Genomic DNA, 19577 nt, shown 5'->3' on the forward strand with positions numbered 1-19577 from the left:
CTTGTACATGGTTATTAAGCACTTACAATGTTCTCATGCAGCTTAGATAAGCAAAGTGGAATTAAGCATTACAGTAGGCATCAGCCCTGGTGCTGTACTCTGCCTACAAGCGCATGAGGAGGCTGGGAGCACTTAGAAGCCAGGCTGACTGGAAACAGGTGTATATGGGGAGGAGGAGGAAGAGAAGGGAAGAGCTGAAGGCTGCTCGTGATACTGAGCACACAACTGCCTCCATTAGTCTAAAGGTCAGGGCAATTGAAGTCAAAAGACCGCCTGTTGGCAGGGCTCACCTGCGTGAGCAGATTTAATCATTCACACAAGGGAGAAGGAGGCTCTCAGGCTCCTCGGGCAGGAAAGGAGTGAGAAAAGCACGGGGGGAGCGAGCACAGCTCAGGCTCCTTGTGTGCAATGAGCCACGTCCTTCCTCCGGCATCCCACAGCACCCAGAGGGGGTCCTAGAAGCAGCACTGAAAGCCCTGTGAAAGTTATCCACTTGTTTGTTTTTTGGCACATTACCTTTTATTAAGGATGAAGTGACAACCTGCACTCTCCCAACTCATCATTAGAAACCAGCCACTGTGCTGCTGATACTCCCTCTCACCTCTCTGGACAGACAAGGGACTTTCCTGTGATTTCTGAGAATCAAGTTTTATTCTCCAGCCAGACAGCAGCGACCAATAAAGTTCTCTTTATTACAGACCTACAAAAGGAGATCCATAAACTACTTCTATTTTCTCTTATAAAATTATGACAGGAGCCCATGGATTGGTGGAGGAGTTGTACCTGTCCCAGCGACACAAGGACAGAGGGACAAAGAGACAGGTTTCACAGACAAGGCAGAGGCATTCTCAGCTTTAAACAAACCCACCCAGGGCAGGTACGTACCCACATCTTGCAGGGAGCAGCTGCCCTCTGCTCTGGGCTATCAGATGCTAGGCAAAGAGAAAAACATTCCTCCTCTTAACTCAGCAGCAGCACCGCACGTCAGCTCTTTGCTGATAAACACAGGCTCCTAATTCCAGCCTCATTCCCCATTTTGAGAATAAGCAGCTCCGCTCCTCTGCGCCCTTTACAACTACTGCTGCTGAAGAGAAGGGGGAGTGGGAGGGAAGGGTTACAACACTGTCCATCTCCTAAAAACCCCAAACCAGAAGAAAACCCCAGGTTGTACAAGGCAGACAGTTCACGTGCCCCTCAGCTCTCCCAGGCAAGGAATGCACAACATGGACGTGTCCAGAGGCAGGGGTACAGCCACCCTTTTACTTCAGGCTCCAATGAGTTTCTTGAGGAATGCCTCCAGCTGATCCTCGTCCTTTATCCCCACAAACTTATCCACGACATCTCCGTTCTTCATAGCCAGCACGGTTGGCACTGCTGACACCTGGGAGCAAGAGAAATAGGGAGACACAGGTGAGCAGAGGCTGCAGGGAGCCCAGCTGCACCCGGGCCCCAAATGAAGCTCTACAGAAGAAGAAGTGGCTACAAGGGAGCTGAGCATACGCTGCTCAAGGGTAACATGTCCGCTCGCAAAACGCAGGCCAGCTGAGCTCCGTGTTCCTCCTCTCCCTGTGGCCTCATCTCTGCACTGACTTATGTCACACTGCTTAAGTCAAGGCTGAGCTTTTTGAGTTTAAGACAGACCCAAAATTTTAAAGACAAAACCAAAGCTAATATAAAAACAAGGCAAAGCTTTTCTCCCCTCTCCAGTACAAACTCCTCTTCTCCTTCCCTTTTGTCCTATCATAAGCAAACAAACTCAGTCTTTTACCAGGACACCTCTCAGACATGACAACCTTTGGACTTTTTACGGCCAGGGTGGTATCAGACTGGACCATGTTCTTCTCCAGACAGGACTGGAACTGGAGGAGGTTCACCCCCTGCATCACTGCACAGGCAGATTTCCTGCTCCATCTTATCATGGTAATGACAACCCCCTCCAACCCATCTTTCCTTTTCTGCTCCTGTTTTCAGTGGTTTAGCTGGTCACACACCAGTGGCTGTCCACTGCAGATCCCTGATGATTAGGTGAGAAGTGAAAAAGTCCCTCTGACCAGAGACAGCAGGCAGCTGTGCTGGGCGCTGCTTTTTTAACCCAGAACAAAGTTTTCTGGGAATTATCCAAGAGAACAGCGGTGGAGATGACAACGCTCCCCAGGGACTTGATGGCTGGCTGGTGACAGAAGAGACCCCTGGGACACAACTGAGGGAAGGAGCAACCAGAGCTTGGAGAGCTGCGTCGGCAGAGAGATCTGGTTGTGTTTCTGACCCCACAGCTTCGGTGCCCTTATCTCTGCAAAGCCTCCCCCTCAAAACACATCCTGTCCTTATGTCACCTGCTGCCTCCCCGCTAGCCTGCTGGGCCTTCCCACATGTGCTGCCAGCCCCGCTGCCAGCAAGGATCTGCAAATCCTTCCTCGGGAAACCCTCCAGAGGGCTAGCTTTTCTCCCATCGGAAGCCTGAGATGAAAGAGACATTTTGTGCTTCCCTTCCCACTGGGTCCCGGCTGGCAAGTCCAGCGTGGCTCCCAGCAGCCTGTTCTCCAGGGCTTGTGCAGTCTCATCTGAAGGGGTGGGAGCGCCGGGGCTGCTGCAACGCACGATCTTCAGCTCCTCCTAGTGACTGGTGGGAGCGGATCCAGAAGGCTCAGGGCCCCAGCGCTGGTGATGGTGCCGCCAACGTGCTCCCTTGTGATTTTAAGGGTGAGAAAGGACAGTACCAGCACTGCATTCAACTGGTCTCTCCCTCCCTGAGAAGGGCAAAGCTCCACTGAGCCTCCTCTCTGGTTTGCAAAGTGGGTTAATAACGAGCAGAGTTGCCCCAGCTCCAACCAAAAAACCAGCACGCCCAACCAGCAACAGCAAGCATCAGGCCATTATGGCCTGGGTGAGGAACAGGCGACTCTTCGAAGCGCTACAGAGAAGCGGCTAACACCGAGTTACAGAGCACATACTTTGTTTTGCTGCTTGAGAAGAAAATGTCATGGGAATTTCTAGAATGCAAAGTTGGGGCCTTTTTTTTTTTTTCCCCTTCTTTTTTTTGGGTCCCATCTGCACTGAACCGAAATAAACCCTCCTCCTCCCTCAAGAGCATTTCTAGAGAAAAAGTCAGGCTGCTTTTGATCAGTACCGACCACAGAGATAAATAAATAAACGTGACCATCCAGGCTACTCCTGGCAGCACCCGTATTGAGGGAATTCTCTGCCATCTGAAACTGGGGCTTCCATACAAGCTCAGATGCCACACAATAAGCAGGGGGAAGGATTTCACCCAGGCTCCAGAATGAGGCGTAACACAGGACCGAGCTCCGCTGATGAACGGCCATCCCTGTATCCAGCAGCTCTCCGGAGCTGCCCACCCGCAGCAGCCAGAGAAGGGGCTGCCCTTTCCCAGTGGCCACGCGTGCAGGCAACAGGCCAAGGCAAGAGATGAATCTAAAGAATTTTAAGAGACAGCAGATTAAACAAAAGTATTCCTTCTCCCGTTCTGCTCTCAGGGCAAGAGGTCAGGAGCAGGCTGGAGCAGCGGAGAAAGGCCACAACCAGAGATGAAAGGTGTTAGATAAAAGGAGGAATCCCTAGAGAAAGAACTTTTGTGCTGGGCATAACTGGACGGGGAAGGGCGCCGGGGATGTTTCTAGTCCCAGGAAACGCGTCCCCGCTTCGTGCTAAGCTGGGACGGCTGGGAGCCAAGGGCAGACTGCAGCGCATGTGAAGGAATGTGCCGGCATTCCTCGGCTCTTCCAGGGCTTCTCTCCCCCTCGCCTTGCCTCCCCCCCGCCAAGGAGGCTGCTGAAGAGAATGTTGTGCAATTGGGCAGCAAGCCAGGGGCTGCGTGGGCAGAGGAATAAACATGGATGGAAGGAGACTTCCTGGCAGCTAGTGGAGTTCTAGGGGTGGCACGGATGCTGAAAACCCCCCAAACAAAAACTTTCTGAGCCTGCAGACATCTGATCCCCAATGGAATGGCTTTAAAACAAATAAATCTTCCCTGATCCCTCCCAAATACCACCTTTGGTTTTCCTGATCTCTCCTAAACACTACCTTTGGTCCCTCTTTGATCTTGACTTGGTGTCTTCCCATCAGCCCTTATGCTCACATCTCCTTACATGGCAATTTCCCATAAGACGAAGCAAAACCAAGCACACACTCAGCAAATGAACCAAACTTCTGCCTTGAAAAGGATGCCCCAAACTATGAAGATCAAAGCAAAAATTTCTTCTTTACCCCTACCCATTTGCAGCTATCTTACTCACAGACACTGCCTACAGATGGGGTTTTAGCCACGGGGATAACAGTCAAGACCAGATACACGGATCACTCAGAGTGGAGGACACAGCGACGATCCCCAGGCCCTCCTGCAAAACAAAAACTTCAACATGTTTGTATAAAAGGCTCCAAAATGAATTGCTAGAAGCTGGCCCTTGCCTGCAGCCTCAACCCTGCCTGCACCTATGCCACCAGGGCTGCAGGACAGGCAGACCCTGCAGACAAATGCGTGTATGCAGCCGGCTGTGCAGCTGCCCACTCATCATCTACTGGGAGAGCACACGCGGCATGTCAAACCCGCACAACTCAGGAACATTCAGCCTCTTTTTAAAGACCTTTCTTCACATGCACACACTCTTGTTTGCCATTTTCCAACCTTCTGAGATTATCCTCTTGTAATCCCGGCTAATTTGATCTACTGGAATGCTTGGAACAATATAAGAGCTAAGCTAATAATCTCTATTCTCCTCTCCTTGACTCCTTGGGTGGCTGCTACCAGAGCCTTGCCTGCATCTATTAGGATTTACGCACTTTCTGACCACCACTGAAACAACCTCACCCTCTTTAACTTCTTCTCACCAGCGCCCTCGAGCTACGCAGCCTTCGGGCTTGCAACACACAGCCCTGCTCAGGAGCCAGCAGCCATCTTCCTTGACCTGGGGTGTATCTGCCAGCACGCCACCACCGAGGAGAGCACCGGAGGCTCTCATGCTCAGCTTGTGGAAACTGCAAGTCCCATTTGTGGGCGCCAGCTGGGTAGACACGCCACCACAGCACAGGCAGAAAGGTCTCTTTGGGAAAGAGTGGGAGGGAACAAGCTGTTTTTGCTTCCTTCTCCTTCCGGCTCGGCAGGGTGTGGGAACGGCACAGAGCATCTCCTCCAAGCTCAACAAAATGACAGCTCGCTCAGGAGATGGTTCACACTTTGCTGGGCAACTTGAGGAGCTTCCTGTGCTAGCCTGTGCCCTGGGAGCAGGACTTCATCTGCAGAGGGGAGCAGATCCATCTGCATGATATGCAAGTGAAAATTAAGCACTCTCTTCCCTGTAAAACACAGCAGCAGGATGCCCCGACTTCGTAGACTGAGTTGTTGTTTACAAGGTGAGACAACAGAGGCAAGCACAGTCGGAGGAGTTTTTGCATTTCTTAAACTACCCAATCACTGACACGGGGTAAAAATAAATCAATCACGTAAACCAAATCTGTGGCCTTCTCCAGTCACTCTGCTCCTTCCTGGGAGCAAGGCAGCACAGGGAACACACCCAACAGGCGTGTAAAAACACTAGCGTAAGCACCAAGGTCTGCACTTGTCAAGAGCAGGACGCGTGCTCCTGTTGCTTATGTGTGTTCTCTGACCTGGCTTCTACCTGTCCAAACAAAACCCACAGTGTCTGCTTATGCTGTGACTGAAGGACAGGACATTATCACCCATCAAGAAATCCTGAACAAGGAAGGGTAAGAAACAACAGGCTGGCTGCATGAAAAACCATGTTCAGGAGCAGAGCAGACTGGGGCTTGTTACTTCACGTTCCTGCCCTGCACCCGGGCAGCCCATGCACACAGTAAAACCGCAGGCTCCTCGAAGCCAGACAAGCGTTTACTTTGACAGACACCTGCAAGGCTTAGAGGACACCTTTCTGCAGAATTAGAAGTGGGGATGCTGAACATCTGCTGAGCAGCAGAGCTGGAGGAGAGCCAAGCAGCGAAATCCACCTACTAACAAGTGACCTGAGGGATCAGGAACCTGTAGGCACCGGGCTTCCCCTCCCCACCAATGTCGCTGCCCTGCAGGCACACCTCTCCCCAGGGAGGGACCTTCTTTGCATCACCAGCAAAAGAAAGTCCGCACTCTTTTGGCTCCTACCTCATACTCAATAGCAAGGTCTGTGTGATCGTCAATGTCCACTTTGGCCATCAGCACCTTCCCCTCCTGCTTGGCCACCATCTTCTCTAACCTGGGGCCAAGGATCTTGCAGGGGCCACACCACCTGATGGAGAAAGAGGAGAGGGGACATTAGAGGAGGCAAGCGCAGCAGCAGCCATGGAAGGCTTGCTGGTACGCCAGTGCCTTTACCGCCACCGTCATTCCATTCAAGAGCCAGCCTGGAAACGCCATTCCCAAACCACGGCTTAGAAAAACGTTTCTCTCACAAAGGAGCTGTCAAAGGGCTTTTTCTCTGTGTACACGTGTGTGGTGGGGAGGGCGTGAGTGGAAGAAGAGGTCACCATTCAGCATTCGTGGTGCTTTTGGTGTCATTTCGATCACACCGCAGTCTGCTCTGCCAGCCTTGGTGGTCCTCCTGCCCCCTCGTCTTGGCTGTTCATCCCTACCCGGCTTTGCGTCCTCGCTGGTGCGTACGTGCAGAGCTGTGACCCTGCTGACCATAAAGCTGCCCTAGAGCAAGTGTTGCTGCCGGGTGCAGGGGCCACAGCCCACACTCAAATCGCTTTACGTCAATCATCAGATCATAGACTTCCCCTCTGCACTCATAACAGCGTTTACAGAAATTCCCCTTTAGCTCCAAAACTTGCAGAGGCATCCCATCTGTTCAAAGACAGAGCACCTATTCCAAAGCCAGGTGCAGCAAGAGCAGACTTTGCGAGGCCCCGCATACAGAAAACACCCCCTGCATCCTCTAACTGCACCAGTTAGGATGGCATGAACTTACTCAGTTCAAGAAAAACAAGAGTTAAAGCTCTAAGTGCCCTTTTCTTTTAAAATTGAAGCTCTGGTAAACTTTGTTCCTCCTCAGCCTCCCTCTGCATCAGGTTTCAGGCTTTCAATTATTTGTCCTCTCCTCCCTGGATGATCCCCATGAACGTTCACTTTGGTTTGCCAGTTTGGTCTATTTAAAGCAGAAGTTTTTGGGCTGTTTCATACTCTGTTTGCCCAGAATCAGCCACAACAGGCTCATGTGACGGCACTGTGGGACTATGAAAATACGTGAGAAAACAAAGATAATCAGCATTGTTAATCCAGCAGATAACATCTAGGAATATTTTTACTGGTGAGAGGATGACAACGTTTTTATCGATAGCAACTGCTGCCATTGGTATCACATGGCTGTTATTAATACATAAAGGCATTTGCCGTGAAGAGCCCTGCCTCGAGAGCACGCAGCGTAAGAAAACCGGAAAGACACAACAGGACAGTGCAGGGGCCTACCAAGCGCAGCATTCTTCCACAGCTGTTAACATCATTTAGCGTTTTTAAGAGGACATTTAATCCACAAAGCTAAAAAAGGGAGATATCAGAGCTTTTTCTTGAGGTGTCTTTTGCAGGATGATGCAACGCCAGGGCCAGGGTGACACCCAAGCACTTGGGAGGTGCAGCTACGCTGCCCTGGGGAATGCCTTCCTGGCACTTGTGTTTTATTCTCCTACAGGGTGTAGCTACACCTACAGCGGTGCAACCCGACGAGTGAAACCTCTATGGATTGTGCCATAGGGGCAGAAGCACCTTTTAACACCAGACGCTCGGCAGGGCGGTCGGCAGCTCCGCAGCTTGGGAAACCCTGGGGCATACTCACCTCCCCGGTGTGCCCAGAGTGCCACCGTGTGAGGAAAGGGACACACCTGCACGTGGGACGGCAGAGAGGGGTGCAAGAGCCACAGGGGGGAACTTACTGTGCGTGGAAGTCCACCACAACGGGTTTGGGGTTGTTCACCACCCGGTCCTGGAAGTCGCTGCCGTCCTGCACGTTGAAGGTGTTCCTGCAGCCTGCTGAGGTGCCGAAGGCCCTGCCGTGGGGGGCACATGGTGCCAGGGGACCCTGTGGGGACAGCGTCCTGGGGGTGAGGGACAGCAGCCGCCGGAGCACCAGCCTCTGGGCCATCTGTGGGGAGAGAAGAAGGTATTGGGGTGGGTACACATACTCTGGAGGGTGAGAAGAAGGTATGTGGGGACCCCACAGCTGGTCCCACTGTAGCAGAGTCCCCTCGGTGGGGCAGCCCCCAAGCCAGGAGATGCCCTAGATAGAAACATAAGGGGCATCACACGGGAGCGCTTGCTGCCCCTACGCCCAGCCCTTGCCACCCCACTGCAGCTCCAGCCCCATGGCCGTAGCGTCCCACCCGCCATGGAGCCCCCCATCTTCCTCCCCATTTCTATGGGGCAAGGCCCCCCCGCCCCAGCCACGGGATCCCCGTTCCCCTGACACCATGGGGCACGGCTCCTTCACCCAGAGGGTCCCAGCAGCTCCCATCAGTGGGACAGGACCCCCCAGCCACTGGTTTCCCCGCCTCAGCCCGGTGGGGAAGGACAACCCCCCCCCTCCCCAGGCCGCGGGGGCCCCGCTGCTTCTCCAGAGGGCAGGAACCGCCTCCGCAGCCACGGGAGCCCGACTCCCCGCTCCAGCCTGAGGGCAGGACACCCTAGCCGGGATAGTCCCCTTCCCCCGGCGCCACGGGACGGATCAGGGACCCCCCCGAAATCCAGAGGCCCAGCCGCCATCCCACACCTTCCCGGGCCCGGAGGTGACCCCCGCCCAACACGACTTCCGCTTAGTGTCCCCGCCCACCCACGCGCTGATTGGCCTCCACCGCAGGAAGGCTGAGAATAACGGAACTAACCGATTGGCCGCCGCCTACCAAACGCCGATCTGAATGGTGGCGCGTTGCCGTCCTTCAAATCCCTTTCCCACCGCCCTCTCGGGGGATCGGCAGGTTGTTTCTAGGCGGGGCGAGCCCTGGGTGTTGATTGGCGGCGGCGCCCTCCAATGGGCGCCGCGAGCGCGGCTAGGGGCGGGGCCTGGCGTGGCGCGCCTCCCGCACGTGGTGCCGATCCCGGTCGCCCGCGGCCAGCGGCTCCCTTCGGCTGGGAACCGAGCGCGCTTCTGTCAGCTTTCCTGGGAAGACACAGCCCTGCCAACCCGGCCCCGTGGCCAGCCGGTCCGCACGACGGAGCGAAGAAGCACCGGGAGCAAGCTGCAACCCCAGCTCCCGGCGGGGGCGACTACAAACCGGACGGGGATTATCGCTCCCTCCCCACCGCCGGCTCCGACGGCATCGGGCCCGGCGGGAGCGAGGCTGAGGGCTCAGCTCCTGCTCCCTGGGAGCTGCCGACAGAGTTGGCAGGTGCCATTTGCTTTTTTTTTTTTAAATCTTCACTTTTTTACGAGAAATCGCAACTTAAGGCAGCACGTATGCAGCCAACAAGCCTGTGGATCTCACGTGGGAATCTGAGGAAACAGCCAGAGAAGGCATGTGCTGGCTCTCAGTGATAGCCAGTCGGCCCAGATCAGTCACAGGCCCTTCTCCTCCTCCGGACAATCCCAAAATAAAAAGCCCACGCTGCCAAGGATGGAGCAAGTCACGGCACCACCACCCAGACGACTACAGGCCACAAGAGCCGTTGCTGGGCCGGCCTTGGAGCGGGGGCAATGCGATGCAATGCCCACAGAGGGCTGCTGATCGACCCCAGTGGAGGAGGTGATCGTTTCCCCTTTCCAGCTGCACATCGACGTGCAAGATCTTCTGGCAGCAGCATTGCTAGGGTAGCCCAGTATTCCGGAAGAGGAGCAAGAACTCGTTTGTCATCTCCTCCACCTCTTCTGCTCCCCAGCCTCTCCAAGGACGAAGCAGAGGCGGGGTAGGAACCGGGGCTTTACAGAAACAGCAGCTGAATTTGAAGGTACATGTAGGTACAGCCCCCCACCCCACAGTCAGGGGTATCGGGAAGCACAAGTGCAGAGGGGTACGTTCTTCTAGATGCAAAGGGGTTGGAAAATGTGTGTGGAGTTAAAAGCCTGTTCCCTCTCGCCCTTCCTCTATTTCCTAGAAATCACAGGGACATCATTAAGGTCAAGCTCAAAACCGCTCTCGCTTTGCAACTCCAGGGCTGTGGAAGGAGCCCGCAGGGAGGCGACGGACAAACGCACATGGCTGAGAGAGGGAGCAATAAAGTGCAGACAGCCTCCCAGTCACTGCCAGTACGATCTCAAGGTGACTGGAGGGGAATCAAATACGAGAACGAGCATTTTAACAACATCAAAATCCACCCGAAACTTTCTTGACGGGACATAGTGCAAATAGGAGAAATATTGGTCATGCTTTATAAAAGACAGGGGCTAACCTTTCAGGCTGCTTGGTGCGGGAGAAGAAAAACGTGAGGACAGCGGAGCCGAACTCAGCGTAATTCTCTGTGTCCCAGGCATTCCAGGCAAGCTACTCCTCCTTCATGGAGGGAAGGGTCCCTTGTAGTGCTCTCTGGGAAATGACAAATTATCCAACCTATACAGTAACTAAAAAACACCCCTCTCCACTCAAGCCACACAGCTGCCCTAACTCAAATGCAGGAAAAATACCAGGAAGTTTGCCTGGAGTACCACTTCGGGATTCGGCACACAAACAATCTTCAAGTATACGCAGCATATGGCATCCAGGGAGCAGAGAGCCTGCACCGGGCTGCTGCGGGGCACAAGTGGGTCACCTCCGAAGAGGGACGCGACATTTTCAGTTACCCAGGGGTTCCTGCACTCTCTCGTGTGACCCCTGGACGTCGCTGCAGATATTGGTCTGCAAGATAAACACAAACACCATCTTCAGGCAACTCTGAACCCTGCAAGGACAACGCGGGAGCCTCAGCGTCACTGGATTTTGGCCCCTCGCTTATTCTTCAGAGCACATTGGTCCTCTTTGTAACAGCAAAATCCGAGCAGGTCTTTGGCAACTCGCGGTCGGTGGAAGGCGTGGGGATGGAAAAGGTGCACAGGAAAGGGTAGAATCCTGCCGTGGATCTCCGTTACAATATTGTCACAACAGCACCTATGGGTTTCAGTGTGGAGCGAGAAAGGTTAAAGCTCGTCCTTGGTGTTGACAAGATGCTGCAGCGGACGAACTGGTATCGCATGATCTCTCAGCAGCTGGTCCTGCGACCCTTCGTGGCTGTCAGGAGGGCTGTCGCCCGAAAAGTCTGTGGGAGTGTAATCCTCCAGCAGGCCAGCATCTACTGCGTGGCGCCGGAGCCCCTCGCTCCCCACGAGCCCTTGCATTCTCACGTACCCCTGCCAACAGAAGGGAGGCAGCTTCTGACGAGTGAAGGCAAAGAGGAAACAGGACTCTGTGGGGGAAAGGATCAAAAATCAGGCTCAGCAGAGGTACCCTCTAGAGAAAAATTCCCATAAACTCTTGAGGACTCATTGAAAACAAAAGGCAGAGAGGATGAGGGAAGATGACTGGAGTTTCCCACCCAGCACCCTGCCCTGGGTGGCAGCAGAGTAATCGTCTTAATTCTGCAGAGCTCAGGAGATGCAGGGTGGGATCTCCAGTCTGTGCTCCGAGAGGAAAAGGAGCTGCATTTGAGCTCGCAGCCCTCTGGCATCTTCTTCGTACCACAGGATCGCTTCCCTCTATGTGCCACGTGGGGTTTCTGCAGGAGGTTCCCAGACCAGTCTTCAGACCAGGAAGGGAGGCAGCAGAGGCTCTCCAGCTCTCACATGCCAGCACTCCCATTTCTCATGGGAAAGCAATCCCATCATCAGTACCCGAAAAGAGATCTGGTACCCGATGGCAAAAAGGAACATTCAGATAATGGAGGAGGCAGGAAAGCTACAGCTAGAAAAGGGATTGAACCCAATGTCATACACCTTTCCCTAAATCCGGGTGTGCCCGGGGCAGTCTCTTTCTGGTGGTGAGCAAGAACAAAGGCTATTTGGGAACATACACGCAGCACTGGCACTTTTTACCATCTGGGCATTGCACCAAAGAGGTGCGACTGATGGTGAGACCACCAGCTCGCCGCAGGGAGATCTCGGCTATTTGCAGAAGAGATCGCTCCTGTCGCTTGTCCCTCACATCCCTCCTCCTCCTCCTGCCACCTCGACCCTGTGCTCAAATTACCTGCAAAGAAATTGCGCAGGTCAGTGCTAAGGCAGTTCTCCAAAAACCGCCTCAGCGGCAGTATGTGAGCATTTGGGGCCGTCCAGTCTGTCAGAAAGTCCTCCACAATGTGATGGACGGCATCTGGGCGGGGGAGAGGCCAATCTGGGGGCCGAAGTCTCATCTCGCGCTCTGCCAAGAGAACATTAAGGGAATCTCTCAGAATCAAAATGGCATTAAAAAGAGCTTGGGGAGTGGAGAGCAGCTATGACAGCTGTTTCAGCTTTTGTCCTGACCTTTTAATCCCTACCTTACTTTCATTTGCAATCCCCTCTGCTAGCTCTGTCCTCAACAGCCCCGCCACTGCACAGCTGCCCCTTGTCCCTGCCCGCAGTACCTCCTGTCACTTCGCTCCCCTTCCCCCTGGGCAAGGACTGCCAGACGGGCTGAGCCACGTTCAAGCTTTAATGCTGCTACCCATCACGCTTCTGTCTGCGCAAGGCAGGCTGGACCCTGACCCTAGGTTTCTGGAGATGAAGATTCAGCATGCTCATTTCCCAACGAAATCTATTCTGAGCGTATTTGTTTGCTGGATGTAACACTCATCTTCAAACCCTTGCCTTTGGCTGCCTCTCTCGCCGCGTGACCTCTCAGACCTGGGCCGGCCACAGAGAGCAGCTTTCTTTTGGCGATAACCCAGCCTCATTTGCTGGGACCCTGCAAAATACCCGCAGGGTGCCAGCCAAAGGAAAGCAACGTTCCTCTTTTTGGGAATGGGGAAATTCCCAGCAGGCCTGTTTGTTCCTAGTCTCAAATGTGAGGTCTCTGGTACAACCCCCCCACCCCACTCCCCGTATCAGTTTGACCGATGGAAACTTGTTGCTAACTCCCAGCTTTTTTTTCAGCTCACCCAGCAGTGGCAGATGCCCCAGAGGACGGACACGAAGGAAGTGGAGGAGAAGGGTGTACAATGCCTTCAGGTACCAGCCCCCCCTCCCCTTTGGCTCTGAAGTATCTTCATCCCTCTCCGTTTTGCTCGTATCAGATAATTAGCAGGGAGAGGCAGGAAAGCTTACCTGTTGGGAGGCGTTTGTAATAATAAATAACAGGGTGCAAAAAGTTGGACTGCCAGGCATGCTGTGCCTCTCCCACGGCTCGGTTGTAGTAGAAGACATCCTTGTCAGCCCCAGAGAAATTCCTCCCATACTCCATGATGATGACAAACAGCCCATTGGGAGCCTTTCTTCCCGTCTGCGTTTCCAGCTCAGCCAGGACTCCAACCGGGTACTCTTCCAGGTATTCAAATGCTGTGGCATTCCTGTGAATTGCAACCAAAACCACTGGACTTTTCCACCAGAGAAAAGCCAGCTGGGATCTAGCACCCCCTCAGCTGGTTGAGGCTAAGGCCAAAGAGCCATCAGATAGTAATTATTTTTGGTCGTTACAGATCTGGCCTGGACTTGCCACAGAGCTTATGAAGGCTGCAGATACTGTTACAAGATTCCATTATTTTCCTGGATTATGGGATTCCTCTCTACATTAGCACTGCTCAAGGAAAGCTTTTCCCTGGGGACAGTAAAAGGGTACTACACCCCTGAGCCTAGAGGGAAGGTCTGGACCATTTCAGCCCTTTAAGAGAGAGAAGTAATTGGCACAATTGGGCATACCGGCACCAGTTGCAGCAGTGGTACAGTTTTTGAGGTGGCTGCCTACGTGACAGTAATGGCAGCAACAGAGCAATTTGTGCGGTGGCACCACAGGAAGCAATGGTAAAGAAAAAGGAATGAAATGATGGAGTGCAGTGCTGGGAATAATTACTCACTCACTCTCTCAGCAGTATGATGTCAGCCAGGACACTGAACATCTGGTAGAGGCCGGAGGCCTCGTTCACCCGCTTGATGATGGAATTGGTCAGCTGTGTAATAGGGTAGACTGTGGATGGCCAGGGGACACCATGGTGACGGTTTTCCAATAAGCGGTGGACTGCACGAGCTAAGACATTGAGAGATACAAAGACAGCTTATTTAAAAATCTAAGCTTACACTTTTAAGAAATCTGATCGCTCTGCTGCGGCACACACAGATACTTGCAGGACACAATAAATAAGCTTTACTGCTCATCCGTGCTCAGGATCTCCCACCCCAATCACTGGTAACTGCAGTGGAGATGCCCTCTGAAAGCTGATGTGATGCTAAGTGGTTGCTGAGGGGGTGGGGGGGTCCTCAGGGATATTTCATTACTTCTGAGCAGTCCTTTAATGATAAGGATGGGCACACACACATAAAGATGGAAATTCTCTCTACTGCCCAAAGCCGCTGGGTTTTAACTCCACAGCACAGACCTCTCACCCACAGCCTGTCACGAGGCAGCGCATCTGGCAGGCAGAAATCTATTGTGTTACATAAATAAGAGACAATGGGCAAGAGAGACACAAGACAAAACAAAGACAGACAACCAAAAACTTCAGATATGACCCCAAGTCACTTCTCCTCCACTTTAGATGATGCAGCTGCAGCTTGGCTGTGTTTTGCCATTCTTAATGCCAGCACAAGACTAAGGGTAATCTCTTTCCAGCAGCAAGCTATGAATTTTTCCTTCGAAGGGAGGAACAATTCCCACCTCTGCCCTTTCTGTACAGCCCAGTACTCACTCGTATACCGGAATCCATGGATGAAGCCCCCAGCAGATTTCCTGAAGTCAACAGAATGGCTAGCAGTGCCAAGAACAAAGAGCCCCCGAGTGCCCCTGGACTCATAGCTGGGTTTGATCTGAGGATACTTCTTTTTATTCCCTTTTCCTGGCATCATTCTAAGGGATCTGATGTGCAAAAGAGAAGAGCAGGCTGTCAGGAAAGGCAGGGGTGGAAAAATAAAAAGGGTTTCTGATAAGGCACACATTATATTCCAGTCACTCTAAGACATTGCTTCATGCCCCCACAGCCTTCAGTGGGATTTACTACTACAGCGAGGATCTTCCAGAAGATAAGAGTGCTCATCTCAAGGTAGCTCTGGACAAGATCAAATTCCAGCTGACAGTGAATTTTGGAAGACAGTGAAGGTAGCAGTACCATTTTCAACTGCAGGTTGTACTAGGGGACAAACCAAGGTGGAGTGAAGGTTGCATCCTCAGGGAAAATAAGCAGACAAAACCTTTCTGTAGTGATCTGTACCTGCACCATCCTCATTCCAAAACCAACACAAAACACTGCTAGCCTTCTCCATGTGATCTGGCAGGTCAGGATGTTAAGTTCTAAAAGGCACAAGTTTTTCTGTGTCACCCAGGTCCCAACACTGCCATTTGCTCAGCTCTAGAGCCTGTCAGTCAGAGGGCAGCGGCACACACGTTCGCACTGGGACATGGCCATAGCTGCAGGGTAAACAAAGGACTGAGCAGCACCAGGTAGCTCTGAGCACACGGAGGTCCAGGAAACACTGCCAGGAGAGGACCTGACCTTCCCTTTCCTCCCCACTCAGGCCCTTTGCTCTAAACACCTGCTTCCCTGGAGAACCTGCTTCTCCCTCACCTGTTGTAGATAGAGAAGTCAAACTTCCAGCCCAGGCAGCGGATGACACGGTCGTAAGGTGCGCGGGTGGCAAAATTATCCAGTTCATCCTGCGGGAGGGTGATGGAGTCGATGCCTGCGCTGGTGTTCCTGTTCTCCAGGTAGAACCGGAGCGTGATGTGCAGCTTCCCTTTCTTGTCCTTGATGATAGCCAGATCTTCCAGGTCACCCTCCAGAAGCCCATCCAGAGATTTCAGCTGGTAGGTGTCCAGCAGGCCATTGTTAATTGCTCTATGAAAAAAAGGAGAATGTAAGAATGGCTAAAAGAAAGGAGGAGAGGTGGGATCCACGGTTCTGTCTCAGCTGCTGAAAATGGGACACCTTCACCAGGCATCCCACACTCCCCTTCAGTGCAAAGGTTATCCCCAGAGCCTCAGGGCTCACAGGAACAGCACAGGTAACACAGCCTCGCTGCCCTTGCAGGATGCTGTCAACCTCTCAGCTCTCCTCTGTGACTGCAAGCAAGGGAACAACTTGGGAGCCGGCACTTTTTAATGATACAGTTTCCAAGCGGACATCTTCCTGTTTCACACAGACCCTGAAGAGCTCTCATCAAGCTCCTGTGTTCAGCAACTGCAGCCTGGACTGCTTTAAACCAAGGGCCTAAAGGTAGAACACCCTGTGTTTCCTCTGCCACCCCCAGGACCACAGCCCCTCCTGTGCCAGTGTGGCTCATCACCTGGGCAAGAAGCGATTCTCCTTGTTCGTACTCCAGCTGCGTTAGAAAGAAGAAAAGGAGTGGTTTCCTACCTCAGATCCCCGACGTAGTGGGTAGCCCACGAGAGGCGCACACGGGACCGGCTCACCATGTGGATGAAATTCGTGACGCCCAGAATGTTCTCCGCCGTCTCAAAGGCCGAGTTCCCTCGGCCCAAGATCAACACGGTTTGGCCAGCAAAATCCTCCGGGCTGATGGACACAGTCTCGTAACCCTCAACATATTCTGAACCAGGAAAGTTTACCACGTTGGGGACCCATGTCCCAGTGGCGACCAACAAAGAGCTGCAAAAACAGGGATAGCACTAGGGAATGCAGGAATTACGGGAATGGGGCCATCATTCCCTCTCATCACTCTTTCCTCCTCCCGCTGTGGAAGATGGCTGTGATGTGCCCCCTGCAGCCACACTGGATCAGCTGCACAGGTCCTGGTTTCAAAAGAAACTTTTCCCCAGTTTCACCTAATGACCTGCTCCTCTCTTCCCTATCCTCAGGCCAACAAAGACAACTAGGAGTGTCATTATATATAGCAAAAGTCAGTGTGGGTGCTGTACATATACGTCTCCCTCCTTTGTTCATAAATGTGCAAGTACTACTCATATGTACTTACTAACAATATATATAATACTAAAGTTTCACAGGTTGATTATATTTTGCATAAAAAATTACTTTGATTTAAAATTTATGTTGCCTTTTAGTGCAGCAGAACAAAAGTAATTTTTAAGAGGGATAGAAAATGGTTTTGGTATTTTAAAATGTAACTCTTAGTCATGAAAACACGTTAGCAACATCACTAATTGTTAATGCTAAAATTAAATACAGTAATCTTTTTATATCCCTCCATAAGAACTTTTACTTGAATCTTAAGGAAATTTTTGTGACTTAGACAGAAACACCAGGCAGCCGAGGCTAGCGACTGTCTGCTGTCCCAGCCTTGCTCACACAGCTCCTGAGAGCAACTTGCTTGCGGTGCGTGGGTGTCCTGGATTGCCTTCTGTCCCCTCTGAGCTTGCCAGCCAGCACACCTCCAAGTGACAGCCAGCACGACCTGCTGTCGTAGAGCTGAGGTTCTCAGGAGAGGTGAGAAATATACTCCGTATGTTCACATGAGTAACTTCTAGGTTTTTAGGAACGTAGCTCAGTGGCGGTATGGGATACACACATGTAAGTGTGACAAAGGGAAGGGGAATTCAGGGACCAGCAGCCTCGAAGGTTTTTTTCTCCCAGTGGGCTCCCTCTGCTGCAACAGCCCCACTTTTCTCTCGTTCCCCCCTGCCAGCTCTGTGCTAGCCTAGGGCTTTGGTTGGCTGGGGCATACTTCTAAGCACATGTGGGTTAACGGAGGTGAGGTGTCGCCGCACTGACTCACTCAAATTTGTAACAAAGGCAGCAGTGGCTACAACAAGTACGACCGCGTTATTTTTTTTTTCACAGAGAGCAATTATCTAGTGATAAACCAGAAGTGATTTCAAGCTTACCTATCAAGGATGGAACCTGTGGTGATGGCAATCGCAGCCAGTTTGCGTCTGCCCTGCCAGCTCCTCAACTGTCTGAGGCATAAAGTGGCTCGCGAAAGGCAACGCCCTCCCAGGTGCAGTTATTCCACCCACCCACCCCACTGATCCCTGCAAAATGTTTCTCCCCTGTGACGGTAGTTAAACCTCTAAGAGGCTGTGAAACCTCCATCCCTGGAGATACTCATGCCTCAACAGGGCAAGGCTGTGAGCAACGCGACATCACTGACCCTGCTTTGGGCAGGGGGCTTGGATGAAATGACCATTACGGGTCTCTTCCAACCTAATTTATTCTGCGATTTTGCGACTTCGAAGACACCTGTGGAGAGCAGCACGGCTAGCCCGGGTTTGCCCGTTACCTGCACTTGTAGTTCTGCCTGTCCTGGTCGGTCAGGAGGAAGTAGTGGCCGTTCCAGGCCTGCGCGTTCCTCTCCAGCGTCACGTGAACGATGGCCGTGTTGTACTGAACCCGCAGCTTCAGCAGGGCAGCAAAATCCTCCAGGTAATGCACCATCGCATCAGCGTCGGGGAAGAAGTCGCGGGAGTAGCGTCGGAAAAGCAGCCGGCGGTCGTGGCTGAGGAGTGAGTTCCAGTCGTGGCGGAGGTTGAACTCGCTGTTGGATTTGCCCGTGTACTGCTTGTTGATGCTGATGAGCTTGCGGTGGCGAGGGTAGAGGGCGAAAAAGCTGCCGGGAGCGTGGCTCCGCTCGAAGACGACGTAATCCCGTCCGGCTTGCTGGAGGAAATAGGCCGCCTGCAAACCCGAGGGGCCGGCCCCGATGATGCAGTAGTCGTGGTAGAGGAAAGCGGCGCCGCTCACCACACGCAGGCTGCCGGTGTACAAGGCCAGCCCCAGGAGCATCCCACAGACCACCGGGGCCATAACGGGGCCGGGAGAGCCGCCCCTGTGGGGGAGAGGACCGGGGAGGCGTCACCCAGGGGCGAGCGGCCCCGGTGGGTGCAGGCCTCCCCACAAGAGACCCCCCAGCCTGGCCAGTCCCTGCCCAGGCCCGGCCGCCATGATGCCACCACCGCCCCTCAGGGCCACAAGCCGGGGTGGGGATGTTGAGGCGGGGCCCCGCTCCCTACCAGCCAATAGCAAAAGGGGTCCCAGGTCTTCCAGCCAATGGGCACACAGCGTTCCCTGCCCCAGCCAATAGTAGACGGCGTGGGGCCAGCAGGCGGGAAGGCAGGGCAGCACCTGTGGGCTAGTGGCCGCCAGCCCCCGCAGTACCTCTGCGCCCCAACAACCAATGGGAAAGGGAGGCGCAAGCCCATCAGCCAATGGGAGATGGGGTGCCCCGCGTTGCCCTCGCTCCCCGCCAATAGGGACCGGCCTCGGCCTCGATGTTCTCTCTCTCTCTCCCCCCCCCCCGCCCCCAGCCCAATGGCGTGCGGGGCGTGGCCGCCACCCGCGAGGCGCCGCACGTGACACGCGGGCCCGCCGGCCCCGTCCCGCCAACGGCCGCACCTGCAGCATAGAGCTCGCGCCGCTCCTCCCGCGCCGCCGGTGGAGGGGGGGGGGGGGGAGAAGGAGCGACCAGGGCCGCCCGCCGAGCCTCCACCCCGCGTCACGTGACAACGGCGCCGCCGCTTCCCGCCGCCCGCACCGTACCACGTGTCCAGGGGGGGTGGGCGGGGCTGGGCTCTTAAAGGGGCAGGCGCGCAGGCCGTGATTTCCCGCAGAGCGGCTCCAGTGG

At 53.7% G+C, this 19577-nt stretch overlaps 2 protein-coding genes across 2 annotated transcripts; both read right to left on the reverse strand.

The window, feature by feature from the left end:
• Positions 1-672: 672 nt before the first annotated feature.
• TXN2 (thioredoxin 2) lies at positions 673-8787 on the reverse strand. Its single transcript, XM_052790252.1, has 4 exons — positions 8727-8787; positions 7894-8102; positions 6131-6254; positions 673-1381 (listed from the first exon to the last, which is right to left on the reverse strand). The coding sequence occupies exons 2-4, from the start codon at positions 8100-8102 to the stop codon at positions 1265-1267; spliced, it is 450 nt and encodes a 149-aa protein (XP_052646212.1). The 5' UTR covers positions 8727-8787; the 3' UTR covers positions 673-1264.
• Positions 8788-10243: 1456 nt separating this feature from the next.
• On the reverse strand, positions 10244-19442 carry FOXRED2 (FAD dependent oxidoreductase domain containing 2). Its single transcript, XM_052789941.1, has 9 exons — positions 19349-19442; positions 18237-18782; positions 16397-16648; positions 15608-15877; positions 14735-14901; positions 13911-14076; positions 13161-13402; positions 12106-12276; positions 10244-11326 (listed from the first exon to the last, which is right to left on the reverse strand). The coding sequence occupies exons 2-9, from the start codon at positions 18758-18760 to the stop codon at positions 11061-11063; spliced, it is 2058 nt and encodes a 685-aa protein (XP_052645901.1). The 5' UTR covers positions 18761-18782; positions 19349-19442; the 3' UTR covers positions 10244-11060.
• Between the last annotated feature and the right edge of the window lie 135 nt (positions 19443-19577).

Source organism: Harpia harpyja, chromosome 6 (assembly GCF_026419915.1).
Source record: "Harpia harpyja isolate bHarHar1 chromosome 6, bHarHar1 primary haplotype, whole genome shotgun sequence".
Taxonomy (NCBI): domain Eukaryota; kingdom Metazoa; phylum Chordata; class Aves; order Accipitriformes; family Accipitridae; genus Harpia; species Harpia harpyja.

What these genes read in the sequence shown, in the direction of transcription:
- FOXRED2 (XM_052789941.1), bottom strand. Translation starts at nt 18,760, where the DNA reads ATGGCCCCGGTGGTCTGTGGGATGCTCCTGGGGCTGGCCTTGTACACC. An exon ending in CCATGGATTCCGGTATACGA is followed by an intron (nt 14,077 to 14,734) that starts GTGAGTACTGGG and finishes TCAATGTCTTAG; the next exon opens with CTCGTGCAGTCCACCGCTTA. An exon ending in TTACAAACGCCTCCCAACAG is followed by an intron (nt 12,277 to 13,160) that starts GTAAGCTTTCCT and finishes TTCTCTTGGCAG; the next exon opens with AGCGCGAGATGAGACTTCGG.
- TXN2 (XM_052790252.1), bottom strand. Translation starts at nt 8,102, where the DNA reads ATGGCCCAGAGGCTGGTGCTCCGGCGGCTGCTGTCCCTCACCCCCAGG. An exon ending in GTGGTGGACTTCCACGCACA is followed by an intron (nt 6,255 to 7,893) that starts GTAAGTTCCCCC and finishes TTTCTCCATCAG; the next exon opens with GTGGTGTGGCCCCTGCAAGA. An exon ending in ACCTTGCTATTGAGTATGAG is followed by an intron (nt 1,382 to 6,130) that starts GTAGGAGCCAAA and finishes TCTTGCTCCCAG; the next exon opens with GTGTCAGCAGTGCCAACCGT.